This window comes from Mixophyes fleayi, chromosome 11, assembly GCF_038048845.1.
Source record: "Mixophyes fleayi isolate aMixFle1 chromosome 11, aMixFle1.hap1, whole genome shotgun sequence".
NCBI classification, from domain to species: Eukaryota; Metazoa; Chordata; class Amphibia; order Anura; family Limnodynastidae; genus Mixophyes; species Mixophyes fleayi.
In genome coordinates this window covers 2,876,852-2,904,408 of record NC_134412.1, presented here as the reverse complement: position 1 = coordinate 2,904,408, position 27,557 = coordinate 2,876,852, and the positions used below count along the sequence as shown (strand labels likewise).

Sequence of the window (27,557 nt, the reverse complement as noted above, 5' to 3'; positions counted from 1 at the left end):
CAGTGTGCACCCAGCTTTACACAGTTACACAAGAAACACAAAAAGAACTGACAATCTAACAAGTGTCTTATCTCTCGAACACCTTCATCAGTCATGGGCAACCCGAAACACTTCCCGGGCCACATGGTGTGTGGCCCTCTAACTGTCAGAAGGGCCACACACCATGTGGCCCGGGAAGTTAAAGCAACACATTTAATGAAAGAAGTGGACCCGTATCTGTAATAACATCAGCAGCATTTTATATACGTGTTACACGGTATAGGAAAAATATGACCATGAAGCTGGGGGCCATAGCGGAAGGCTCAGGGGTCATATAGGGCCTAGGACCACCTGCCCATCCGTGCTCTACGTTCTGCTAGTGACCTATGCCTATCCTCCTCCCTTATCACTGTCTCTTACTCTCTAGTATCTGATAACCAGTTTCTGTCCGTTTGGTGTGTGTCAGTCACTGTATGTTCAGCAGAACCTGATGTAACTAATAACTGACACGTTATTTGTCTCTACATGTGATGTGGAAACGGCCGGGCGGCCTTCACCCAGATGGTGCTCGGAGCGGTCTTATTAGTGATGGGCGATTGTCAGAGTTCCTGCCCGGACCTGCAGAACTCGTCTCCTCATGTTCACAGAATATCTCATTGCTGGATGTTTAACTTGTGAGTATCTACCTCCGAGTCCACCTGTACAAACATTACAGCACGTGGTGGTTATTATAGTAAATATGTACATTCTATTCTTCTGGAGGATTCATATTAGGCTGCTCTCGTTTCTGATAGATGCTGTGTTCAAGCAATGTTGTTTTCTGAGGTGAATATTCTGTTATGTTTCATGATCATTTGGCCACAAGGGGGCAGTGTTGGGAGTCTGTGGCCGAGATGTTAAAGAACACTTAAAGTTTTCCTCCTTGGTGCAGACGTTTATACCTCGTCCCGTCATTCTGCTGCGTACAGATTACAGTGTTACGGATGAGCACGTCAGCACGGTGGCTCAGTGGTTAGCACTTCTGCCTCACAACGCTGGGGTCATGAGTTCAATTCCCGACCATGGCCTTATCTGTGTGGAGTTTGTATGTTTTCCCTGTGTTTGCGTGGGTTACCTCCGGGTGCTCCCTTTTCCTCCCACACTCCAAAAACATACTGATAGGTTAATTGGCTGCTAACAAAAATTAATCTCTCGCCCTCGCTCTCGTTCTCTCTCTCGTTCTCTGTTCAGCGCTGCGGAATCACTGACGCTATATAAATGGTGGTGATGATGATGATGATCACTAGCTGTAACTGTTTTTTTAGAGTATTTGGCCGTTTAGTGGCTTTGAGAGCTGTCTGTGACCTCCGGCCTCTAGTGTCGCTGATAATAACCTTACTCCAGCTAGTTATACTGGGAGTACAGGGCACTGGATGTGACGCTAGAGACGGGATCCTTCACAAGGGCCGCAGATCACCAGTAATCTCAGTAATGAGATAAACCAATTTGTTTAATCAGAGAAAGAGACACATATCTGTAATAACATATCGGCAGACATTTTACACACGTGTTACACGCTATAACACACACACCTGACAATAAAGCAGAAGGCTCCGAGGGCCACAGGGGACGGCTCGGGGAGCCGCTTGATGCTATCTCCGGTATAGAGCATGACGTTGGTTTACATGCAGCTATATGTGACCAGAATATATCCTGACTGATCTCATGTGTTAGCTGCGTAATAGATGCATGTGAATAACTTCCATCCACATAGGACATTCCATGAGTTAAACCCAAACAAAACCGGGGTCCTCTCCTTAGTATTTAGGGCCCCCCTGAGAGTGCCCCATCTGGGCTCCGTGTTTACGGTACTATGTACACAGATCACACGCGTGTGTTGTGTCCTTTATGTAATCACTAAACTTCTGTCCAATATTCTGCTCTCTGGACAAAGCGCAGAGCTGACATGTTTATCCTCTGTTCTATCTCTGCAGAGCTCATTCACCCCGTGGGGTGACGTGGGCGAGGAAGTAATGCGGTGTGAAGATAACAATGTACTTATTACTGGGGGGGGGGGGGTGACATTGCTGTGTGTCCGGTGTCATGGAGCCATTACACGTATGTAGACACGTAACACCGCAAAGGATCATTGACAGAAACTACCAGAAATTCAGTAGAATTAAAAATATTATATATATAAAAAAATCACATAAATTCCAATTGTTTCATGTTGGAATTTGTGTCATGGTCGACTTCCCGTCTAGCGTGTCGGTAAGTGCAGTGACTTCCTGTCTAGCGTGTCAGTAAGTGCAGTGACTTCCCGTCTAGCGTGTCAGTAAGTGCAGGGACTTCCCGTCTAGCGTGTCAGTAAGTGCAGGGACTTCCCGTCTAGCGTGTCGGTAAGTGCAGTGACTTCCCGTCTAGCGTGTCGGTAAGTGCAGTGACTTCCCGTCTAGCGTGTCGGTAAGTGCAGTGACTTCCCGTCTAGCATGTCGGTAAGTGCAGTGACTTCCCGTCTAGCATGTCGGTAAGTGCAGTGACTTCCCGTCTAGCGTGTCGGTAAGTGCAGGGACTTCCCGTCTAACGTGTCGGTAAGTGCAGGGACTTCCCGTCTAACGTGTCGGTAAGTGCAGGGACTTCCCGTCTAGCGTGTCGGTAAGTGCAGTGACTTCCCGTCTAGCGTGTCAGTAAGTGCAGTAGATGACTTGAGTAGATTTTGTATTATATAACATATTCAGGGAGAACTAGAGGGGGCTGTGCATTTACTTACAACAATAGGGATCTCCAGGGGCTAATCATGAACACTTGGGGCAGTTGGGGTAGATGACTCTGGATAATGGGGAATGAGGTAGTGGAGTATGGTGTATTCAGTGCACAGGTGGAGAGGCAGTATATAATAATATAATATCTTATTTCCTTACACTGCAGGAGCTGAAGGGTTAACCCCGGGTCTACACAGAGAGGGGCTGTGAGTTGTCTGATTGCTGCATCCTGTTTCTCTAGGACCCAGATGAGCAGCCGGCTGGATGTAGGGATCTGTCCCCTTGTGAGAGCCTCAGAGAGACTGCAAGACACAGCCAGAGAGACTGCAAGACTCAGCCAGAGAGACAGCCAGGACCCTGCATCACACACTCTGCGTGCGGGTAAGAGACCCCCCCACATCCTTACACAGGGTCCTCAGCCCCATTAATTTGACATGGGGGGTGCCGGGGGTGGGGGGCTATGGGGTACATTCATTTATCTTTCATGGGATAAGTTCTCAGTCATTGGAGAGAGAAATTGAAATATTAAACACAACTTGTAAAAAGTTACATTAACAGTTTGTGACAAATATCAAACTCGATACAATGATAATCTCCCCTCATAATCTTATAGTTATATTATATTCATTATAAATGTATCTGCATCCTCTCCATGTGCAAAATAGGAATAGAAAAATCCATGGTTATCTGTACTTAATATTACATGTATTTATCACAGCTGTCTAGATATAACATAGAGCACTAGTTATCCCAAATGACTATCACATCTTTATTTATAATGTAGCCGGCACCCAGGATACAATGTAACAAGTTGTGTTGTGGGTGACGGAAGCATCATTGTAACATTCGTTCATTTTCATTGTGATATTAGAACTGTGCCTTTAAATATATATTGTATATTACGCCTAGGTGACGCGGGGTTAATCTCTGTCCTAACATCACATATATGACACATGTGTGTTTTGGTAGAGGCTTCTCACTGATCCAGTAGGTGTATATATTCATGGGGTATGTGTACTATGTAATCATTCCTCTGTTCTATAGAGATTATACCTTGGGGGTAAGTCTGTACCTATTGTAGGACCCCAGACAATGCAGCCTCCTCCTGCTGTGGCCCCTGAGCGCCGGGCTCTGTGTCTGTACAGCTTGGCCACAGACCTGGCTGAGGTGGGGACAGACGGAGGGGGCTCCATATATTTGCCCCCCCTTCAGCTCCTTAGTACCAGTAAGTTGATTATAATTAAAGTGTTTGCTTTTGGCTGCTGACCAGGATGAGAATCACAAACTTGCTGTCTCGTTTTCCCCCCACTCTCACAGCTGGAAATATATAAAAGTGAACCAGGGGGTGGGGGATGGGAGTGGCCCCTGGGCTGGGGGGGGGGGGGATTGTCCTGTTTTTGGATGGTTGTGGAGGAGTGGGTGGGGGGGGGGATGATGATGATTCCCAGATGTTTTCATACAGTATGAACATTTCAGACAGAACAAAGGAATTCTTTATTTCATGAGGAGTGTGTGCGGGCTGCTCTGCGGGCTGATTACTATCACAGATCACCTTTATCCTGGGAACCGAGGATCTAACTGGGTGACAAACTGGCTTTATGGAGTGACTCAGACAGCTGACCATATGGTTATCACAGGGACAGGATTCCCAGCACCTCTAGATGTACATGTCCTGTGATGACACCTCTATTCCTTTATAACAGCTGGGGGGGGGGGGGGGGGGCTGTCACCCAGACTCTAGGGGCTTCCTGTAATATGTGTATTACAGTCTGCCTATAGGGAATACATTGTAATAATCACACTATTGTGTAAGTCGTCACTACTTACTAGTAGATTGATACCTGCAGCGAGGTCGGCCCCAGTCGTACGGACCTCTCCACGTTGTATGTCAGTCACACTGTGGTCTCCGCTCCCTTTGTGTTGGGTTTCTCTTCTTGTTTAAAACCTTTTAAACTGTTTCCCATCATATGACTCATGGACACTTGGGAAACGTTCAGCAGGGATTGATTAGAGTGAAGAATTGCACAGATTACTATAATAACAAACCTGCCCTGGATGGAAGGAATCAGGAATACACAGATTTTAAAAGTGCTTTTTATAAGCGTTCTCCCAGCTCAGCATATGTGTAATATGCATCTCTAATGCTATAGGGCCCCAGGTAGTGGTGGTAGTGCCTCAGGTAGTGGTGGTAGTACTTTGGGGGTGGAAGTGCCCCAGGTAGGAGTGGTAGTTCGTTGGGGGTGGTAGTGTGTTGGGGGTGGTAGTGCCCCAGGTTAGGGTGGTAGTGCGTTGGGGGTGGAAGTGCCCCAGGTAGGAGTGGTAGTTCATTGGGGGTGGTAGTGCCCCAGGTTAGGGTGGTAGTACCTTGGGGGTGGTAGTGCCCCAGGTAAGGGTGGTAGTGTGTTGGTGGTGGTAGTGCCCCAGGTAGGGGTGGTAGTGCGTTGGGGGTGGTAGTGCCCCAGGTCAGGGTGGTAGTACCTTGGGGGTGGAAGTGCCCCAGGTAGTGGTGGTAGTGCCCCAGGTAAGGGTGGTAGTACCTTGGGGGTGGAAGTGCCCCAGGTAGGGGTGGTAGTGCTTTGGGGGTGGTAGTGCCCCAGGTAATGGTGGTAGTGTGTTGGGGGTGGTAGTGCCCCAGGTAGGGGTGGTAGTGCGTTGGGGGTGGTAGTGCCCCAAGTTAGGGTGGTAGTGCCCCAGGTAGGGGTGGTAGTACCTTGGGGGTGGAAGTGCCCCAGGTAGGGGTGGTAGTGCTTTGGGGGTTGTAGTGCCCCAGGTTAGGGTTGTAGTGTGTTGGGGGTGGTAGTGCCCCAGGTAGTGGTGGTAGTATGTTGGGGGTGATAGTGCCCCAGGTAGTGGTGGTAGTATGTTGGGGGGTGATAGTGCCCCAGGTAGTGGTGGTAGTATGTTGGGGGGTGATAGTGCCCCAGGTAGTGGTGGTAGTGCGTTGGGGGTGGTAGTGCCCCAGGTAGTGGTGGTAGTATGTTGGGGGGTGATAGTGCCCCAGGTAGTGGTGGTAGTGCGTTGGGGGTGGTAGTGCCCCAGGTAGTGGTGGTAGTATGTTGGGGGGTGATAGTGCCCCAGGTAGTGGTGGTAGTGCGTTGGGGGTGATAGTGCCCCAGGTAGTGGTGGTAGTATGTTGGGGGGTGATAGTGCCCCAGGTAGTGGTGGTAGTGCGTTGGGGGTGGTAGTGCCCCAGGTAGTGGTGGTAGTATGTTGGGGGTGGTAGGGCCCCAGGTAGTGGTGGTAGTATGTTGGGGGGTGATAGTGCCCCAGGTAGTGGTGGTAGTGCGTTGGGGGTGGTAGTGCCCCAGGTAGTGGTGGTAGTATGTTGGGGGTGATAGTGCCCCAGGTAGTGGTGGTAGTGCCCCAGGTAGTGGTGGTAGTATGTTGGGGGTGGTAGGGCCCCAGGTAGTGGTGGTAGTATGTTGGGGGGTGATAGTGCCCCAGGTAGTGGTGGTAGTGCCCCAGGTAGTGGTGGTAGTATGTTGGGGGGTGATAGTGCCCCAGGTAGTGGTGGTAGTGCGTTGGGGGTGGTAGTGCCCCAGGTAGTGGTGGTAGTGCCCCAGGTAGTGGTGGTAGTATGTTGGGGGTTGTAATGCCCCAGGTACATTTTACCCTTTAATTGCCCTATCCTACTTTGTGTGGTCCTGCGTCACTACGTACTTGTTTGTGAGGCCATATTCAGTCACGTGTCCCTAATACCCCCCTACTGTAGATTATAACGTTATTCCAAGTCTGTACCCCATGTATAGAAGAATGAAGCTTGCGATTTACAGGGACTGAACTGATTGATACAATGTGACATATACTAGGTATATACTGGACAGGATCAGACAATGGTCACCAGACTCTATCCAATGATTCAGGGCTGTTTCTTACCCCCTCCCTGTTCTCGTTATGGGCTCTCTCCCCTCTCACAGTAATTAAGCACTAAGTGAAGCGTCCAATATTCTAGATCCAGCTGCAAACGCCACAAAACGCTGCAGCACATAATCCTGTGAGCGAGACAACGAGACCTAGTTCTACAAGAAGCACAACCTGGAAGGAAAACAGGGACCTGGGGATGGGGGGCGTTGTGATCTGCACTGGGGGGAGGTATTGTGGGATTTTGGGACGGGACCGGTCATGTGACTGGTCCAGATTGTTTTCACAGCTGGGGATTGATGTTTGCACTGATGGAATTGTCGGCTGTTCCTAGAGAGTTACTTTGCCACGTGGTGTAACGTCGTCCGCGGTTTCTGTGGGGTCAGCGGTTTCCTGCGTCTTCACCGCCAATTTCTGGGTCCTGCTCAGACCAGTTGTCTGTACGAGCTGGTTCTGTTGTACAGTTCACGTCGCGTGGACGTGGATTCTAGGAGACAGACGGATCAGACGAGCACAATCGTGTCTCCTAAAAAGGGTTTAAACATACTAAAAGCCAAATTATATACTCTTAAAGTGAACCCAACGCCTACACCCAGTGGGATCAGCAATTTCCAGGGATGGACCAATATTCAGCCTATGGATTTACTAGGCTGTGACTGAGGTGTGAGTGTGGATAGTGGTGGCGATTTTACCATTTTAAAACACAGTTTTCAACCTGCACCTAATTTTAGCAGTTTAGTGGAGCCCTCTGGTGCTGATTCTCTGGTGCAATAAGGCGATTTGCAAAAGTACAAATCTGCAGTAAAAATGCACCACGGCGACTACAATTGCGCAAATGTACCCAGTTTTTACGAGGAAGCACGCGGCTTTGTGGGCGTCTGCGGGGGTGTAAAACTGTCCAAAGTCTGACGGGAGGAGTTTGGCGGATGGAGGGGGCGCTGCTTACGGAGTAGGGATTTGATTATTACGAGAGATTTTTGTGCTAACATGTAAAACTCAGATTTCATCTTGTGGGATTATTTCAGTGAGATAATGGGGTGTTTAGTAATTTGCAGGATGACGCACAGATTTATTTAGTCCCAGCAAATAACTTACCTGCCCCCCCCCACCCCTGAGGTCCCAGAAGTCATGTCTCATACAATACTTTTATGAGATTTTACACTTCTGCAGGACAACACATTTCCACCTATAGATAATATCCAAACTTGTAATAGACCGACGGATGTCCCCTCACTCTCAGGAATAATTCTAGCCACAAACGACTGTAAATTGAGCGGTATTTCAGATGCAGAGTGTAGATAGCGCAGTGATCCTGTTAGTTGTTGGACTCTCTCCACCACTCGCAGTTTCCGGGACATCCGCCGAATCCCGGTATAGGTTGGTTTTCCAGGGAGTTGTTCTGAGCATCAGGAAGTGTCCGTGAACCTATAAATACGCTTCGCAGACAAGTAGCCGCATAGACATATTTACGTGTCTATTTACCATTGGCGACAGGAAGTATCATTTTGCATTTCTGAATACCGCAGCGCAAATGTTCTGTCGCTGGTATGAAGCTGGGCTCATTGACGAGACCAAACAAACCCCCCCCCCCCCTTCCCCATTCATCTCCTAAACTAACATAATAAACCTCCTTCGCCGTCAGCCGAACGCCGGAGGATCTGACCCGAGCGGACTTACTGTGTGTGCACTGGTGGAGAAGAGAAACTTTTCACCACCGAAACTGCTCGTGGTGGAGAGCGTGAAAAAACAACTTTTCACCACTTGTTAAATTGGATACATCGCAGACAGGAGATTACATTCATAGAAGTCTGTAGGGACTGCAGTGACCAGCGTTAGACAGGTTGATAATCCCCTGATAATAAATTGGAAGAAGAGCCCCCATCTCCGCTCTCTCAGTTGTTTTGTTCCAGATTTTTGGCTCAACGCAGCTTAGCGAATAGACCCCCTAGAAACAAGGCGGCTTCTAATTTTTCTGGGTCTTAAATAACACTTATTTTATTCCAAAAATAATAAGACCGGACATACAGTAATGTACATGTGACATGTTTAATTCTCAGTAATACATTCTGTGTACAGCGCTGCGTACTATGTTGCCGCTATATAAAGGATAATAATAATAATAATGACATAGTAACTTTCATTGAAGCTCATGTGTACAGTGAGGGGGGGATGCTGGTTTCTGGTCTCTGCTACAGTGAATGTAATTGGATCTACACTGGGGGGTGTCTGTATATTTTCTGTACTCAGAGGACGGGGGCTGTGGACTAGGATTGGCTCATATCCAGCTCTCTCTCAACTTCCCTTAAAACAACCCAAACGGCCACATTCCTGTCTGATGATTGTTATGTCTACCAACTGCTGAAATGTCTTTGTAAGACGTCAGACTCGTAGATTGTAAGCTCCTTTGGGCATGTTAAATTCCTCACTAAGTAATACTTCCCGATCTCTCGTTACATTCTCTGTTCAGCGCTGGGTACGTCCCTGTCGGTGGTGGTCAGTACCGTTAATGGGGCGCTATAGAGGACGGGAAATCTAAGATAGAAGTTGCTTCATGTAAGAAACTAACTGTGACCTCTGGGATAGTAGGAATATTGTCCAAATTCATCTGTAAGTTACATTTCTATATTACATGATTGGTATTCAGTGTTACAGAGTGTATGACGTACATGAAGACAATGCAGGTCGGTATATAGCGGTACAGACACTATGTATTGGTACGGGTCAGTATATAGCAGTACAGACACTATGTATCGGCGTAGGTCAGTATATAGCGGTACAGACACTATGTATTGGTACGGGTCAGTATATAGCGGTGCAGACACTATGTATCGGCGTAGGTCTGTATATAGCGGTACAGACACTATGTATTGGTAAGGGTCAGTATATAGCGGTATAGACACTATGTATCGGTACGGGTCAGTATATAGCGGTACAGACACTATGTATTGGTATGGGTCAGTATATAGCGGTACAGACATTATGTATCAGTACGGGTCAGTATATAGCGGTACAGACACTATGTATCGGCGTAGGTCTGTATATAGCGGTACAGACACTATGTATCAGTACGGGTCAGTATATAGCGGTACAGACACTATGTATCGGTACGGGTCAGTATATAGCGGTACAGACACTATGTATTGGTACGGGTCAGTATATAGCGGTACAGACACTATGTATCAGTACGGGTCAGTATATACAGTGCGCTCAGTCTGTCGCTGTGAGAGGTTGGTAGAGCAGCCAAGCGCACTGATTCGCTCTGATTTTACCTCCTCTGCCCTTTGGGCAAATTTCCCAGGTTCTCGGCACTTCAAAGAGAATCTCCTGGACTCTGCTCGTGGAATTAGGGAACAATTAGAGGACAAATCAACCAGCTTATAATTTGGTCAAACAATGGGGGATATTGTGTAACATAAGCGGAATGAAGATTCATCGTAACTCGTCTTATGATTATTCTTTTCTGTCATCCATATTCTATAACGTTATATCACAATTCCTTATTATGCTAATGAGTACGAGCTGGACGTGGTTTAGATAAGGCCACAGTAACCTGTCACTCTTATAGGCTACATCTTATATGGTCTCCCTGTTATGGCTATATGATAACCTTGCAGAACTAGGACTGGAGGTCTCCACCTATAGCAGCCGCCTTTCCCGTAGAGCTTGTTGCCCTCAGGGCCATCTTTTCCATTGGGCACGATGGGCAGGTGCCCGGGGGCCCCATAGGCAGGGCTATTAATTGGAATAAATAATCCTGCAAAAGAAAAAAATCTGCAAAAAAAACCTTCAAGGGTCACTGAGCAAGTACATCTATCTATCTCTATCTCTATATATCTATATCTATATATGTAGGGGCCCCGTTGCACTGCTTTGCCCGGGGGCCCATAATGTTAAGATGGCCCTGGTTGCCCTCACAGGTACTCAGATGCCCCCAGGACTTACACTCAGCCTAGTGCAGGTTTATGAATTACTACAGCACGGAAAAGGAGAAGGAGGCGGAAGGGAACGATGGTCAGATACAGGCCGGGGTCTAAGGACTGAGGCAATAGGCGGGGTCCGGGCTGGGCTGGAGGAATGGCATTAGTGAAGCTTTTTACTTCTTCAAAACATTCTTCCAAATGGCGGATAGTCAGGAGCAGACGCCTTCTGCGCAGCGTGCGAGGCTGATGGCTGACTGCCGCGCATGCCTGCAGATGGTGCCACTGATCTGGCAGAACCAGCCTGGGCTAAATCTTTGGCCCAGTCTCTTGCTGAGCATACACAGCGCGCTGCGCGTCTCCGAGGGGTGAGCGAGGGTCACCTTTCTTCCGCCCCCTCCGCTGAAGCCTCAGAGAATGACTCTTCTCACCTGAGGGTGCTTGGTGAGGGGTCTCCATAGTGAATCTAGACGAGCCGCCTTGGGGATCTAAAATAAAATTAACACAATAAAATGTTTGTGTATAAATTAATTACATTAGTCCCCAAATTATCAGCACAGGACAAATGAAATTGTATTGAAGTGTTTTATAGCGATATATTATTATTATATACAAGTGTATAATGTGTATTCAGGCTCGGACGGGCTGTCCGTGTACCCAGAGGACCCTGTGATGGTAAAAGACATCTAACGGCCCCTGGATAGTTCATGGTCATTATATTCATGTTCATATTGTAGATTATTGTGTGTATGTGGCAGAAATTTTGTGCCAAATAAAATGCTTATTTTCCACTCTGCAGTGGGTCATTATAACTGGATGTACTGGAGGATTCTGTTCCCAAAGTCAACAAAAAAATAAATGTATAGATGATGAGCAATGGTTGTCAGTGATTAATGTGATGTTTGTGTGTTGTAGGAACTGCCCAGATCTCTGTAACCATGCGATCCGCGTGTTTCCTCCTCCTCTGTGTCCACGGTAAGTGCTGTAATCACAGTGATGCTAAGATCATCTCCCTTTCTCCAGGATGTACCGGCTGCAGCCGTCTGTATGTTCCTCCACTCCTATCACTGTATCACATACAAGGTTCTCCTAAAACATTAAATCTGCATCTTTCTACATCTCATCCCAGAACTGCCTCCTTCATGCACTATCCATTCCCACTGCTCTCTCGTACCTCAAGCCTCTCTCTCCGACTGCTCCTTACCTTGGAAACGCCGTCTCTCTCTCTCCAGCACATAGAGTTCTCTCTTTCTGGCTGCTCCTTACCTCTGATGAGGGCACCTATATAGCTGCATCTATCTCTCCCACACCTGAAACCTCTTTCTGCTTCTAACTGCTCCTTACATCTGGACCTCCGTCCTCTCAGTACGGCTCTTACACTCTCATCCATCTCCCTCCTCACATCCCTCTTCCTGCCCCTGGATGGTGCAGTAGTTCTTGGCACCATATAATTGCTCTGGGTTGTGTACAAGACTCTACTTACCTCCTTGGAAGTTACCTCTGTTACTGTAACGTATGTGAGCCTGACAGACGCATCCTGGAGACAACGCAGCCGTCTGGCACAGAACCACTGTCTGTAATGGTGAATCCCGGTGTCGTATATACGATCTGTGACACCTTCTCTGTATTTGTAGGTATCTTGGCCCAGCAGCAGCCGTATGAACCTGCGTCACAATACGATATCCCTACAGGTGAGATATAGGATACACTGAGAGCTCCGCACTGCACAGAGGTTTCATGTAATCTCTTGAACAAAGAACGAGATCTGTCAGCGCCTGCAGCAGCCACGATGGTGATGATCTGATCTCTCTGTTTTCTTTCTTACAGAATCTCCATATTACTATGATTATGAAGGTAAGGCCAATCATGATGACATTATTGGGTGACGGGTCTCAGAGGGGCACCTACGTCAACTTGTCACCCCCATGACACTAAGTGCCCCCCACTAGCACCTCTTTCCTGCTCGTCCTAAAATCTACGGATCCATTTCTATCCTATTTATACACTGCCAGATACCTACTGTTGGGTAAGGGGCTTCTCCCTAAATTAGTCTGTGTGTATTGTAGGGAAATTAGAGCGTAAGCTCCTATGGGGAAGGGACTGATGTGAATGTATAAACATTCTGTACTGCGCTGCTTAATTTGTTGAAACTATACAAATAAAGGATAAGAATAAAGTATCGTTTTCTGGGTTATTTGTACAGAGCTGCACTTTAAATCATCTTTTATAGCCACAAAGGATTGTTTCTTCCCATGGAGATCTTTCTATGTCACATGAGAAGTATTGATGTCTGTTTCTACATTGTAGAGGTAGAGATCAGATTAACCAGATCGGGTGAGAGAAAATCATTATGTTCCTTCTGCAGTATGGTGGCTGTATAAGGGGGGGTCTGATGTGAGTGATACTGTGCGGACTTAGGACTCCACGGAGCCACTTACCTGTTCTGTGTCAGTATAGAGACCCCCTGGACATCTAACTTACCGTATAATTGTTCAGATACATCTCTACATGGTGTATCTAACAGCTCTGAATATTCGGATTCCTTGCAGATCCATCTCTGGGGCCGCAGCAGCCAAATCAGCAGATCCAGACGGGGTTCCACGTCCTGACTCAGCCGGAGACTCACCAGTCATTGGACGAGTTCCAGTACGTCCCTCAACAGCAGCAACAGACCCAACAGGAGATTATCCCCGTGCCGACCTTTGGTGAGATTCTACCAGACGGGCAGGAAACATTCCATGTTCCGATACAGTGTATTCCGGAAACATTCCATGTTCTGATACAATGTATTCCTGAAACATTCCATGTTCTGATACAATGTATTCCGGAAACATTCCATGTTCTGATACAGTGTATTCCTGAAACATTCCATGTTCTGATACAGTGTATTTCGGAAACATTCCATGTTCTGATACAATGTATTCTGGAAACATTCCATGTACTGATACAATGTATTCTGGAAACATTCCATGTTCTGATACAATGTATTCTGGAAACATTCCATGTTCTGAAACAATGTATTTCGAAAACATTGAGCATTGGAATAATATTGACAATAATTCAATATTTGTATGTAATTGTATATTGGTGCAGAGCCTGTATGGGGACTTATTACCGGGAATAATTTTTTACTTAATGTTTCCGCTCAAACAAAAGGTTCCTGATGCTGTGTATATTTGTGTATATTTGCGTTCTATTAACCTGATATTTCTCCTTTTTCAGATACTTATCAAACTGAACCCACAGAACCAGGACCACTAGGTACGTATCAAACTACTAGTAATTATAGCTAGGTTGTGACGTATATATTTCTGTGGTGTTCATGTGACGTGATTGTGTAATGAGATATTGTACAATGACTGATAGTCGGTTGTATGATGATAGTGATGAGATCCGTGTTGTACAGTGCTGTGTATACCTGTGTTCCCATACAGATTGCCGCGAGGAGCAGTATCCATGTACCCGTCTGTACTCTGTGCATAAACCCTGCAAGCAGTGTCTGCAAGGGATCTGCCTCTACAGGTAGGTGGCGCTGTCACTCAGGTGGCACTCGTTGGCCACTAGGGCAAATCTTCCTCATTTAGTCTTCATCATCATCATCATCATCATCTATTTTATATAGCGCCACTAATCCCGCAGCTCTGTACAGAGAACTCACTCACATTAGTCCCTGTCCCATTGGGGCTTACAGTTTACATTCCCTAACACACACACACACTTAATAGCAGCCAATTAACCTACCAGTATGTTTTTTGGAGCGTGGGAGGAAACCAGAGCACCCGGAGGAAACCCACGCAAACACAGGGAGAACATACAAACTCCTCACAGATAAGGCCATTGAACTCAGGAATTGAACTCATGACCCCAGTGCAGTGAGACAGAAGTGCTAACCACTGAGCCACCGTGCTGCCCATTGAAGTGAAACGTTTCCCTCTAACCAGTCGTGAGAGCATTGAAAATATTTGTAGCCTGTGTCACGTAATTAATTCTACATCTAATCGACAGTGAAACTTTCACTTTTACCAAATTGTTTGACTGTGTTTTGTTATCCCCGAACTCTGAGCGGTATCTTTGTGTCTTTCAGTCTGCGGCGCATGTATGTGATAAACAAAGAAATCTGTGTGCGTATAGTATGTGCGCATGAGGAGCTCCTGAGAGGTGAGAAGTCATGTATGTAACACGTTCTGTAACGTGTAACACGTTCTGTAATGTGTGACACGTCCTGTAATACGTGTAACGCGTATTGAAACACGTGTCCTATTATCTATGTTGCACAAGCTCTATAATGCATGTAACACCAGCAAACACCCTGTATATCTATGTACCCGCTCTGTATTCTGCTCAACGTATGCCATACATATTATATATTCTATATCTTATACTTATATGTCCTATGATCTATGTACATCTCACACGTGACCCACATGTCTCATGATCTGTGTAACTCCCACACAGTTCTGTAACTTACTTTTTGTGGACTTGTGTTTTATAGCAGGTGTAGACATGTATATCAGAGGCATCATATGGTCTGTGACTGTCCTATAATACCATTTATATTGTTTATAATGTGGACACTTGTGTTACTATAATCTGACCCTTCTTGCCCCCAGCTGACCTCTGCCGGGACAAGTACCCCCGCTGCGGGGTCGTGGCGTCCACTGGGATGTGTCATTCTGTGGGGGCGCAGTGCAGCAAGAGCTGTGGAGGCTGCTAGAGTAAGACCGCGCCGCCAGCGAGGAGGCCGCCACCAGAAGCTGCCTTGAACCCTCACTCGCAGTCAGTGTGATTACTGGAGGGGGTGGGAGGTGATAGTATTATATTCCCTTTTTCTTACTGTTTTGTACTGTATGCGTGACACTGTTGGGGTACTGTGGACTGTTAGCCTTTCTGTCCACTGTCTGAGATACGATAGCCAGCACACTGCACTGCTCTGCCATATCCTCCTACAATCGTCATTTGGTCCCTGCTCTGCTTGGGACCGATCTCTCCGGCAGCTGAGGGGCCCGGGGCTCCTTTTATGTTGCAGCCAGTCGCCTGCTGTGAACGGAGGATCTGCAGCCGGTCATTGTGTACGAATGTGGGTGACAAGGTAGCGGCAGCCATGGCTGTTTTCATGTCCTGGGGGCCCGAGCTCCAGGTCTATTCATCGTGTACTGTATCACTCTTCCTACCTAGCGATCCTCCTCCTGAATCCTGTCATCCGTCTACTCTGTCTCCATCACACCAGCCTCCACCTCCGTCATTCCTCCGGCCTCCACCCCCCCCCCCCTCATCTTTCTGGCCTCTATCGCTCAATTCTCGTTCCTGTCTCCACGTTATAACTCTCCTGACTCCTGACCCGCTTCACATTATGGGATGTTGTTTATTTGACTTTCTTTTTGTAATTTGTTTTGTACAAAAGATGAATAAAGTGCAGAATTTTACCCTGTGCTGTAGAGGGCGCCAGTGTGTGATTCGGTGACCGCGCCGTAAAGGCCAGAGACCTGAAAGTGGGGTAGAGAGCTGGGGGGCCGGTCTCTGTGTGACTATTGGTTTGTACAGGACACATAAGTTTGGATGTGGACACCGAGGTGATCCATCGTAAACTGCAAAAGTTGTTGAGTGAATGAGAAGATATTTCTACAAGACACATTCCCGGATCACTGGTTACATTATAGAACCAGATAGAACAATAAGGTATTACTGTATCACAGCATACCATACAAAGTAATGATCGTGATGGGAGTTTTTTCCCCATGAGGTCCACAATTTATGTCTTTAAATGTATTAAAGGTGTCTCTTGAAACCTAAAATGGCTGATAATAGAGAGTAATAGCTTGTTGTTCATGTGACACTGTTCTGGAATGTTTTGTAAGTTTTATCACTGCCGTCCTTATCACGAATATACGCTCATGTTACGTGTCCGGTCGGATCTCCCATGGAAGAAGGTATGTAATAACCACTTTTCAGTATTTTATTTATATCCTGATAAATTAACGATATATATAAATTATATGCAAAACGCGTTAGTCCGCAGCCTCAGTCTCGGGAGCAGACCTGTCTTACATATTGGTGCTTTTTCAGCTTTGGTAAGGAAATATACTGTATTGTATTGGTGTGCAATTGTGTTCTCTATATATTTATGTATCACCATCCCCCCTTTTTAAATATCTTTTAGTATGTCGAGTAAACCTCCGTAAAACTGAACCTGCCATTTAACCTAAACCGGAAAATAAATTTCTTTTTACTTATTTTATGATACCAAGATGCAGTGTTACAGCCTCTCTCTCTATACCAGGCCTGTCCAACCTGCGGCCCTCCAGCTGTTGTGAAACTACAAGTCCCAGCATGCCCTTCCAGCTATCAACTAGTTGTCTAACGGCAAAGCATGCTGGGGCTTGTAGTTTCACAACACCTGGAGGACCGCAGGTTGGACAGGCCTGCTCTATACTGTGCAGGATACAGCTACCAGAAACGCAGCTGGGTAATGCCAGGAGTCCCCTTATTACAGCTCTGTGATGACATAATTACTCACCTGTAATATTGATCACCTGTCACTGATTGTTCATCTTCTGAATTGCAGTTACAGTTGGTGATTTACTCATTACTGGGATTTATAGCAGATTAACGTTTATATTGTTATAAATCCAGACAACCTGTCATTGTCTCTAAATTCATCAGCACAGAGAGGAAGGGAGGGCAAACAATGACACACTCACTCCAGTTTTTATCATTGTGTTTTATTACTGGCTCCTTCTAGTCACAGTAAGTCTGGCACATTGTATAAAGTCTCTCACAAAGACACGATGTGGCGGCCATGATAACCTCTTCTTATATGATGGACACAGTGTGGAAAATATATAATGATCTGACGGAACATAACGACACGACAATGTGTATTAGCGGGGAGCAGACGACACAGCGTTTTATCTGAATGTCAGTTGTTGGTTTGTGGTCTCCCTGGAGGAGATGATGGCTTTCACCGTCTCCACAGTATTCTCGTCAGTAAAGGCAGGCTCCCAGAACGCTTCACTAATAATAATGGTGTCTTGCTCAGCTGGATTAAGATTGCTGTATTTGATATATGCTACGTGTATAGATAGTTCATTACATTCAAGTGTTTTCGTTTTGCTTACTTGATCCCAGAAAATTAGAATGAGTTTCATGTAGATATAAACCATCAGAAATTACTTATTTTCTATAGATTATTTTGTGTGGGAGCAAAACACTAAGACACCTCTCTGGCGACCTCTGGTTGTACCGCCCCCCTCATTATCTGAGCCTCTGACAATCACAGGGAGAAGTTTGATTGGTTGGATTTGCATTCAGCATATGATTGGGTCTTGGCCAGAAGCTAAAATTACTCTGATAGACACAATATTGTCATGTTTTGGGCTTCATATTAACCATGGTCCATACATTTCACCAAAAGCACTTTGTCTTTCATATGAAATACTTAAATGCTTCTTCCACAGCGGAGACGGTATACCCCTCTGTGATGAATAGCTTAATGATATGTTGGAGCCTTCACTGGGATTATGTCACCTCTACTCTGCCGCCCAAGGTAAAAGCCTCAATGAATGGGGAATAATGTACGTATGGGGATAGGACGCGGTGAACGGGATCTAGGTGCCAAACTGCAGTAACACACAGCAACCAATCAGTAGTGGGCGACAGGAGGCCGGGGGCCGAGCTTCACCTGCGGCTCAGCTCTTAATGAACAAGACTTGAGGCACCAGGTGAAACTCAACGGGTCATGAAGCAGAGAATAAGAATTATTTCGTATTTTTATGGATTTAACTTGATTGTATTCTTTGTCGGAGCAGCGTTCTCATCATGTGGCCGCCGCCGCGCAGCGCAGGGAAGTCGCACAGCGCTGGCACCACCTCTAAGCCGCCCACTGCTGAAGGTAAGTGGACAATATGAGGCGTATTGGGGTAAATGGGTTTCTAAAGGGCATTTTATGTCTTTGTTTTACCTTATTACTCAGACTAAGGGTAATGTGGCCCTTTGAAGGTTAGGTCAGCCCATGTGGCCCCTGAAGTCTATGATTTCGCTGATCACTGGTCTAGCACAGTATAGACTAATGAACAGGTCTGATTGGTTGCGATGGTTCACTGTAATTTTCAACCCGTTAGTAAATAACCCCTATTCCTGTTCCCTAATCTAGCTCCACAGAATATAGTGTTGAGCACTGTGTAATAACAATATAATTGTCAGCTCTGCACAGGAAACTCCCGTTGTCATAGGGCCGAGAGGTCAGGAAGAGAGACGTGCAACAGATAATTCCTTCCTCCAGGTTGCTGAAAATCCACAAAATGTCTTTAGTTCTGTCACAGGATAAACATTTGATTCCTAAATGTCAGCAAGGTTTACAAATCATCCACAAATAAGAATCGGTGTTACTACCTGGCTGTATTATTTGTAGGTGCTCTTATAATCGCCCTCCCACTCCAACACCAGCTGTGTTTCTAGGGCCCTCCTGGAATGTGTTTTTCAGGATTGGTTACAGTCAGTAAGTATACAAGAAACGAGGACAGTGTGCAAGTGTTATAAAACGTGTGCTTTCTGTAATATAGAAAAATACTGTAAAGATAAAGGTCGCGGGGTTCAGTCCCCTCGGGTGTCAGTAGCGGTGGCTCCACCCAGCGCTCGCATTGGTCAGGGGGAGAGTACTATAAAATCAGTGCCATAAAAAGATCAGTCTGCGAGGGGGTGAAGCACCAGGAATGTGTGATCCGAGGGGCGAGATCCTGCATTATTTCCCTGAGAGGAGAGAGGCCTGGGTGTAGTGAGGTGGCCCCCGGTGCAGTTCCTGCTGCAGCTGCTCCTTCAGCGTGGAAATCTGCGCAAGACAAAGAAAGGACGGTCACATTCACGACTAACACTAGACCGGTCAATAGGCAAGCGTCAGGTGTAGTCTTGCCGTCTGACGACCTTTGTACAGCCACAAGGCAACCTGTGTTACACACTATGGGCGTTTACAAACCCACAAGAATGTGGATGCTCAGCACATCTTTGTTCTACAAATGCAGCTCTATGGTCACTGTGCTCAGATAAAAACCAGAAGAAAAGGACAGACTCGGCCCACCTGTTCCTCCAGCCCTTTAATACGCTGGCGGTGAGCTCGCTCTCTGGCGTCCAGAGTCCGCTCGGCCTGAGTCTGAGAGCCGCGCAGCCTCTCGATCTCCATTTGAAGCTCCTGCCGGTGGCGAGCCGCTGTCTCCATCAGACTCTGAGAGTGGGTCTGCTCCATGTCTGCTATCTGAGCCTGGGGAGGAAGGAGAAATACTGACACATGGACACAGAAGGATGAGACCTCCTGTAATCTAGAAGAGCATGAGGCGGTGGGGATAATGAGCTATGAAGACAAGGCAGGAACAACATTACACTAGACGCTAAACTGGGGAAGGAGTTAGGGAGTATGGGGGCAGCAAGTGGGATGCAATAAGCAGGTGTGAGGAATGTGGGAGAAAGCAAGAAGCTGTGTATGTGGGTTGGGGGAATGTATAAAGTATTTAGTTAGGACAGAATGTGACAAGCACAAGAGCAGAAAACAATCAATGTGGGAGCCAGATGAAACAAGTATCTGTACAGAAAACAAAGATGTGATGCAATGCATTTGGAGGTTGGATGCAGGAAGTTGCAAGCAATTGGTGGGTGGCACGCGCAGCAATGCAGTAAGTATGAAGCATGGTGACCAGAAGCAGCGAGAGTCTGGAGAAGATGCCGGTGAGGGAGAGTACAGTACATGTAGTTATGGGTAAGCAGATGGTGGCAATGAAGAATTGGGGTTGGGGAGACACAGAAGGTTAGGGTGCAGCTGCAGGACACTCCTTCGCTTCAGGTTTCCTGCGTAAAATTACTGGACCTCACTCACCAGACTGAACGTGATCTTGCGCCTAACCCTGTATAACTGCACCTTCACAGGACAGCGGGGGTGGGGAGAAAGAGCGACATGAACCAACCAAAAGGAAGACAGACCCCATCCAGTACCCAACCCCAGCCCTCTGTCCTATCCGTCTACACTAGGGCTCACACTGGCGGCTGAGGTCACTGTACCCTACGGCTGCCCAACACTACCTCCAGCAGCTGCACTTGTCTCTGAGCCTCCGCCAGCTCCTGCTCCACCGTGGTCAGCGACCGATCCAGCCGTCCCTTCTCCGCAGACAGACGCAACGTGTCCTCTGCAGTTTTCAGCTTCTCTCTCTCCACCTGCCAGAGGACACAGCGTTACATTGCTTGGCATGTGACATAAATACATGTTAGAAGAGTCTCATATACGTAGAACATGGTAAAGGGAGTGAGATCTCATTACTACTCGAGGCTGGAATAGAGACTCTCTGGTACTCTAGGACGAGCAGTTTAAACCTCATCCAACCTCTTCTGTTCCTATTAATGGGTACCCCAGTAGGCTGTTTGCACAGTGTGGTCCTCAAAACCACTCAGAAGACAATGTAAGAAGTCAGAGATCCCAAAATGTATTTAATTAGATTCACCATTCAGGATCAGGGAACGTGGGGTTTGAGTCAATCATTGCTCTTACCTTATCAAGTGTTTTCTTGAGTGCGTTCTTGTCCTTCTCCAGGCGGAGAGAAGACCTCTCCATCTCTCGCTTCTCCGCCTCCAACTGAACCACAGCTCGCTGCAGCCCGGTCAGGCGCTCCTGTAGGAGTTCTCTCTCCTCCTGGAGCTTCTGGAGGTTACGGAGCGAGACGCCCTCACTTTCCTGACGCTGACGCAAGAGCTGGTGGGCGAGAGATGTTAGATATGGAGTCTACACGTACAGAATACCAAACGGACAAATAAAGGATGTACCTTACACAAGAGATCAATGAGGAGGAGACACACAAAGGGTAAACACACAAGCGGCTAGTCGGATGTGGGGCCCCCGCACAGAGGGGAGGGTTTGTGATAACCGACCTCCTGTAGCTGCCGGATCTGTCCTTCTAGTTCCATCCGCCTCAGTTCTCCATCTGCCACCTCCTCCCGCAGCTCCTGAATCTGCTCAATCAGCGATGTGCTCTGCTTCTTGCCCTCCGCCACAGCCAGTCGTGCGGCTTCCAGACGCTCCTGTGAACGAAGAAACCGCTGAAACCTCACTGCTGATCATTTACTGGATACAAGGCCACTGTCTTCCACTGAGCAGCCCCATGTTCTGCTGCTATTACAGGACTGACCTGAAGGATGCGTCTCTCGTGCTCACAACTGGTCAGCATCTTCTGCAGCTGCCCCATCTTCTCGTGCGAGGCGGTGGAGCTGGAGCTACTCTCGGAGAGAGCGCCGGACAGACTCTGCACTTTCTCCTTTAAGGCGTTCTCGCTCTCCTGCACCTTCCCGAGTGTCGCATTCAGACGGTCTACACAGATCTGGAGGGCGCTCACCTTCCCCTCACTGTCTGACAGCTGGAGACAGAGGGAGAACATGGTAAACGTTCTACATGACTACACCCTGCTTCTGGCTAATGAAGAATCTACCAGGATTCCGGGGATAATGACATTTATCCTCTTTACAGAAACACGTTATTAAAGTAACGGGGTGTTTCCTGGCTGCACCTGTCGCTGTAGTCCTTCTATGCGCTGGTGCATCTCCTGCATCTCCGTCTCTCGATCGGCCAGCACCAGGTTCACCCGCTGCAGCTCCCCCTCTAAACCTCTCCGCGACAGCTCCAGTTTGGTGTTCCGATTCTCAGCGGCATCAAGTACCTCCTTCAGGCGTCGCTTGTCACCGTCTAGTTTAGCTTCGTTAGCTTTCATTTTGTTGACTTTGTCCTGACACAACAGTGAGAGCACATGTTCAGTCAACGGTAATTGCACTCGTACCAACCACACAAGGTCAAGAAAAAGAAATTGCTTTACATGTGTATATTTTCTCTGCCAGCTGTTCAGGGGCTGGTGACTTAGTTAATTAGTTTAGGTGGTTCTCGGACATCACCAACACATGGGCAGCGTCAGACAGGCGCGTTAGAACACGGTAATTCTCTGACCAGGAAGTCACACAGTCAGCGTTACATTCTAGCGACTCTGCATGCAGCATTACTGTACCGCAATCGCTACGATGTAACAGTGTTCCCCATACGCTTTAATGTTATCCTGACTAAGTGCATCATCGTACAATGCTGTGGTTTCCTGGTGAGATAATCACGGTGTTCTAGGGTGTCCGACAAGTGCTCCAACCAGATCTGTAGAACGTGTATGAGTTACTATCTGAGCTGAATGTATTATCCCACCCGTGCTCCTGGCAGGAGGTCTATATTAATAATACTACATGTATCTGAGAGATCCATCTTCAGCCCCGCTGCATTACATTACGTCCTGCCTGTTTATTCTACATGTCTGTAAACTACATAAAGGTATAGAAATGAGAAGGTTTTTGGAAAGAAGATCCCCCCCCCACGTGGTCACTGTAAATCTCGTGCGATTGTTACCTGAGCCGCCCTGTGTTCATTCTCAGCTGCCTGAAGGCTGCGTTCCAGACTGGCGGCTTTTTCTATCGCCATCTTGCGCTCCCTCTCGTAGCGACGCAGAGTTTCCTCCTGCAGAATGAGCGATGTTTGTGCGTTGCTGAGTTTCCCGTCCACACTGCGCTTCCCTGAATGTGAACAGAAATGTATCAGTACATTTGTATTTATTATGTTGTTCTGCCACCCTCGCTATAATGTCTTGTCCTGCGTTCTAAGCTTAGAGGGGACGTTGTACGCTCATCCTAGGTCAATGATCGGAGTAATCTATTTAGAAGTTACATCTGTGCCGTATCCCCCATATTCAGGACTATGCCCCCTTCATCCCTATTTCCTGGAAACCTGCCCTCCTTCTACCCAGTAGCTTACCATTTGATTGGTGGAGGCCACTGACCATTCACCAGAGTCATGGGAGGTCTTCACATTCTGATGGGTGAATGGCTGGAACTATCAACCAATCAGAGTGAAGGATGCGGTCACATGGCCTGTACAGTGTACCAAGAGACAGATCTAGGGTCTGATTTCTACACCAACAGAGATTGGGGAGGTGTGTGGGGGGTCTCTATTATAATGTCACCAGAAATATGGGGTCTGATTTTTTTTTTTTTTTATTGCAACAGCAATTAGGGAGGGGGGCTCTGCCAAACTCCACACCCCCTAAAAGAAAATTCTAGAGCCGCCACAAATACCCGGATCTGTGCCTCTTTCTTCCTATACTTGGAGTAGGACCACTCCCAGTTTCCTCCCTAGTCAGAGCTGCTCCCCCTCCCCCTCTCACTCTCACCCTCCTCAACCTCCGAGAGCACTTTCTGCAGCTGCTGCACCCGCGTCGCAGCTCCGTCTCGCTCCGCCTCCACCTCCACCAGCTGCCGCGATGCGGTGCCCAACTGGGTGCTCAGATCGTCCTAGTGAACGGAGGAAAGAAAACGTCAGTAACCTGGGTCTGTATTACTGGAGATTAGTAACATATAATGTTACCGGACCTTCCTGGATGTCATATTTCTACATCACTTAGATTACAATCATTCAGCTATATGTTTATAGTAAGTGTGTATATACTGTGTGTATATAATTTTATATATGATTTACTGTAATTCAGGAAACATCAGCTGGTTTCTATAAATTGAAAAGACTGTGTCTGTTCGCTGTATCTAATACCATCACTGAGTGTTAGCTCCTGGTGATGCCTAGAATATAGCACTGAACTCTCTCAAAGCTCCAGCATTAGGTTAGTATGAGACCAGGGAAATATGTGAAAACAATCACACCAGTACCCCCCCCACTGCAGTACCCCCCTCCACGGTAACGGCCCGCGTCCAATGGCTAATACAGTAACTGGCCCTTATTGCTCCCCACACGCTGGGCCATTTGACCCCTCTTCGTACCCTCTCTCGCTGAGTGTCTCTGAGCTCCTGGAGGAAGTCGCGTAAGGCGGCACGAATCACCTCCGGGTCGATATCAGCGGACATCTGCTCCCCTCGAGCGGGTGAAGCTGCGCGTTCCGGAGTCTTACTGCGGTCCGGACTGCCTGTACGCGGGATGGGGCTGCCACGCCCATTAGTGGTTGTCGTGTAAGTGTTGTCAAAACCTAAGTGGGGAAAAGCCAATAAACATAAAATCGTACTAATAAATACCCCTCTGTCTGTGTGTTTGTACCACTCTTGTGGTCTATAATCACCCTTCAGCGGGGAGAAATTCCTCTTGGGAGAGCTACTGCGCCCTCTTATGGCGGGGCTTGGCGTGCGTCCAGCGCGGCCGATCCCAAGTGTCCTTCGCAGCGCCGAGTGCAAGCTGCTGAGTTTAAACTCCATCTCCCTCTTCAGCCCCTCAAGACGCGCCAACTCCGCTTCCAGGCCGTGCACACGCCCCTCGCTGGCGCTCAGTCTGAGGCCAAGCTGTGCCGCCTCCTCTTGTGATGCCAGAAGTTTCAGCTCTAGGTTGCGGCTGTTGTCCACCAGCTTCTTCTCGTTGCCGCGGGCCTCTTCCAGGTTACCCTGAAGCTCCTTCTCGCGCAGACTGAAGTCGCTCTCTAGCTCAGAGAGTTTCCTCTGCAGTCCGCCGAGCTGAGGGAGGAATCCAGCAGAAGTCACGTCAGCGCGGCGGACTGCAGCTGTGTCAGTAAGACGCATTCACACGACCGTGACAAGAACTCACCTCTTTCCGGGCAGCTTCCCGGCCGCTCTCTGTCTCCATGAGCTTCTGTTTCAGGCTGAAGCTGTCTCGGCGGGTCTCTTCCTCCCGTTGCTCACACATTGACAGGCGGGTCTGCACCTCTGCCATGTCCCGGCTGCGCTTTGTACCCTCATCGTCCAGAACCTTCAGCTGTGAAATGATACAGAGATGAGGAATGTGGCAACCAGGGGCTCTCTAATACCTGTGGAACTACAAGTCCCAGTATGCCTGGAGAACCACTTGCTATCTAACTCTCAACATAACACAACAGTGTGTTTCCTCCTGCTCACCTGTCTGCGCAGATCCTGCAGTTCTCTCCGCGACTCCAGCCGCGACTTCTCCACCTCTCGCAGATTGCTGCGCAGGTCGGCCGCCTCCTTCTCCGTGACTGCCCGTGCCTCCTCCATCACTGAGAGCCTCTGCTCTTTCTCCTCGTTACTGCGCTTCAAGCTACAAGTGGGGAGGAGAGCAGTTCACATAAAAGGATCTGTTACAACTCAGAAACAAACTCCATCGTTTTAATAATCAGTTAAAATTCAAGTGAATTCTTCTTATGTAATGTGTGATGAAGTTGTTCTGTGCTGGGAGTAATCTTATAATTCCCAGGTTGTAGCATTATGACTTTGTCTTGTCCTATGCTATTAAATATGGTCTAGTGTTCTTTAAACCATTGTTGTAAAAATGTTTTCTGTAGAAATAGATAACACGTAAAACTGGTTCATTTTTATACTTAAAAAGTAAATTGTACTTTCCTTTAGGGGAAAGTGAAAGGTGGGGAATGGATCACAGAGAGGAAGAGAGAATGGATTGTGTTGGTGACAGGCAAATATAATGGGAAACAATGAACATGGATAAACAATGGAGTACCTAATGCGCTCGCTCTCAGCCCGGCGCACCGCCCCTCGCAGCTCCTCGTTAGATTTCTGAAACGCCTCCTTGGCTTTGGATTCATCACCGAGAGATCGTCGCAGGTCCAGGATCTCCTTCTTGTGACCCTCAGCTGCCTCGTGACTCTCTCGGACACGTCTGTGAGCCTCTATCAGCTCCCGCCGCACCGCGTCCCGGGCGTCCTCCACCGCGCACAGCTGAGTCTTTAGTTCCTCCACCTGAGGGTGAACACAGAGGGCGCTGCGCAGTTACTCCGCTCCTTATACACAATACGTGAGCAAGAGCTTAGGCATCAAATCGTAACATTAGGTTCCCAAACTCAATATCTGTAAAGCGCTTTATACCTCCCGGAGCGCCGTCTCCCGCTGCTTCCCCAGGTCTCGGATCTGCTCATGGAGACTCTTCAACTCTCTTTCATGAGACACCAGCGATTCTTCAAACTGCACCCGCAGACTCTTCATCTCCGAGTTGAGAGAGATGATTGTGCTCTGTGTAGAAAGCTCGTTCCATTAGTGACCTCTAAACACCTAACACATAACAGCAAATGTGAAAGCAGAAATCTGGCAACGGCCACGAGTGATACTAAAGCAGATAGATTCCCCTCAATCTGCAGGGCAGTATTATAGATACCTCTAAACCCCTCCTAAGTGTCCTGGACCTTGTCCGCAGATTTAGGGTAGACATTCTAGTAAATTAGATGTTTGCAAATGGTGTTAGGAGCACACTGAGCCCATTTATTGTCTGAGGAACATGTACAGTCATCTCCTAATAACAACTTTGATGTTGCAGGAATTTACTTAGCTTCTATAAAATAATTACGCTCTATACTTGAAGTATAGTTTCCTATTACAGACATTGGTTTCATCTATCTCAAATTCCCAATATTTCCTGGCAGAACCCTTCTCTTAATCCCGCATGTGATAATCATTTCACAATGCAGCACCTCCGAGGCAGGGGCTGGGGTCGTTATTTGTGGATATTAGATTATTGGAACGGGGTCTGATGATTATGACAGAGAACAGGTAAATCCTGATCCCGATCTTGCAGCCCTGTATAGAGACGTATGAGAGCATGTCCAGCCTGTGCATCCCCTGTATGACTAAGCAGATAATCATTTTAGGTCACTGCCATAGCCAGCGGCTCCTCTGTACGTCTCCCAGACCCCCTACCCCCAGTACAGTGACCCAGGGGCTCACCCGGTCCTGCTCCTGCCGGGTCTGGTTCTCCCGCTTCTGACGATCCATTTCCAGGCTCTGACCCGCCAATGTGTGCTGCATGTTACTCAGTTTCTCGTTCAGAGACGCTTTTTCTGATTCCTTCAGTGACAGCGCCTGGGATAGCGGCATAAAAAGAATATAAATTGAGTGTCTGAAAGCCGCATTCCTGCTCAGGACAAATATATTGGATCATCCGTTTCAATGTTTTTTCTTTCTTAAATTAATTTGCATTCTTGATAGGGGAAAGTGAAAGGGAATGGATGACAGAGAGGAAGAAAACCAATCAAACCCTATCTGCATTTATATTTAAGGGGTTCCAAGACCAGAAAGTGGATGAACTCGT

At 47.5% G+C, this 27,557-nt stretch overlaps 2 protein-coding genes across 6 annotated transcripts in view; one reads left to right on the top strand and one right to left on the bottom strand.

The window, feature by feature from the left end:
- The first annotated feature begins 189 nt into the window (after positions 1–189).
- MFAP2 (microfibril associated protein 2) lies at positions 190–15,921 on the top strand. The gene is made up of 10 exons (XM_075189685.1): positions 190–653; positions 2,962–3,101; positions 11,414–11,473; positions 12,133–12,189; positions 12,326–12,352; positions 13,048–13,203; positions 13,721–13,759; positions 13,933–14,020; positions 14,583–14,656; positions 15,109–15,921. Exons 1-10 carry the CDS (start codon positions 541–543, stop codon positions 15,210–15,212), a joined length of 858 nt encoding a protein of 285 aa, XP_075045786.1. The 5' UTR covers positions 190–540; the 3' UTR covers positions 15,213–15,921.
- A 1,279-nt stretch (positions 15,922–17,200) lies between these two features.
- Positions 17,201–27,557, bottom strand: part of CROCC (ciliary rootlet coiled-coil, rootletin) — a 41,204-nt gene continuing 30,847 nt past the window's right edge. For 4 of the 5 annotated variants that reach the window (XM_075190769.1, XM_075190766.1, XM_075190768.1 and 1 more), the window contains 17 exons: positions 27,194–27,328; positions 26,342–26,485; positions 25,977–26,215; positions 25,400–25,559; positions 25,092–25,259; positions 24,616–25,000; positions 24,323–24,525; positions 23,722–23,842; positions 22,905–23,068; positions 22,033–22,248; positions 21,658–21,882; positions 21,401–21,550; positions 21,024–21,224; positions 20,561–20,692; positions 20,358–20,399; positions 19,569–19,748; positions 17,201–19,322 (listed from right to left, as the gene is read on the bottom strand). In XM_075190769.1, coding sequence (XP_075046870.1) covers positions 19,236–19,322; positions 19,569–19,748; positions 20,358–20,399; positions 20,561–20,692; positions 21,024–21,224; positions 21,401–21,550; positions 21,658–21,882; positions 22,033–22,248; positions 22,905–23,068; positions 23,722–23,842; positions 24,323–24,525; positions 24,616–25,000; positions 25,092–25,259; positions 25,400–25,559; positions 25,977–26,215; positions 26,342–26,485; positions 27,194–27,328 — 2,952 coding nt within the window. In that variant the 3' untranslated portion in view covers positions 17,201–19,235. The remainder of the gene's footprint in view (positions 19,323–19,568; positions 19,749–20,357; positions 20,400–20,560; positions 20,693–21,023; positions 21,225–21,400; positions 21,551–21,657; positions 21,883–22,032; positions 22,249–22,904; positions 23,069–23,721; positions 23,843–24,322; positions 24,526–24,615; positions 25,001–25,091; positions 25,260–25,399; positions 25,560–25,976; positions 26,216–26,341; positions 26,486–27,193; positions 27,329–27,557) is intronic. The other variant, XM_075190767.1, reaches the window with a different exon arrangement.

What these genes read in the sequence shown, in the direction of transcription:
- MFAP2 (XM_075189685.1), top strand. Translation starts at nt 541, where the DNA reads ATGGTGCTCGGAGCGGTCTTATTAGTGATGGGCGATTGTCAGAGTTCC. An exon ending in CACAGAACCAGGACCACTAG is followed by an intron (nt 13,760 to 13,932) that starts GTACGTATCAAA and finishes GTTCCCATACAG; the next exon opens with ATTGCCGCGAGGAGCAGTAT. An exon ending in GCATGAGGAGCTCCTGAGAG is followed by an intron (nt 14,657 to 15,108) that starts GTGAGAAGTCAT and finishes TCTTGCCCCCAG; the next exon opens with CTGACCTCTGCCGGGACAAG.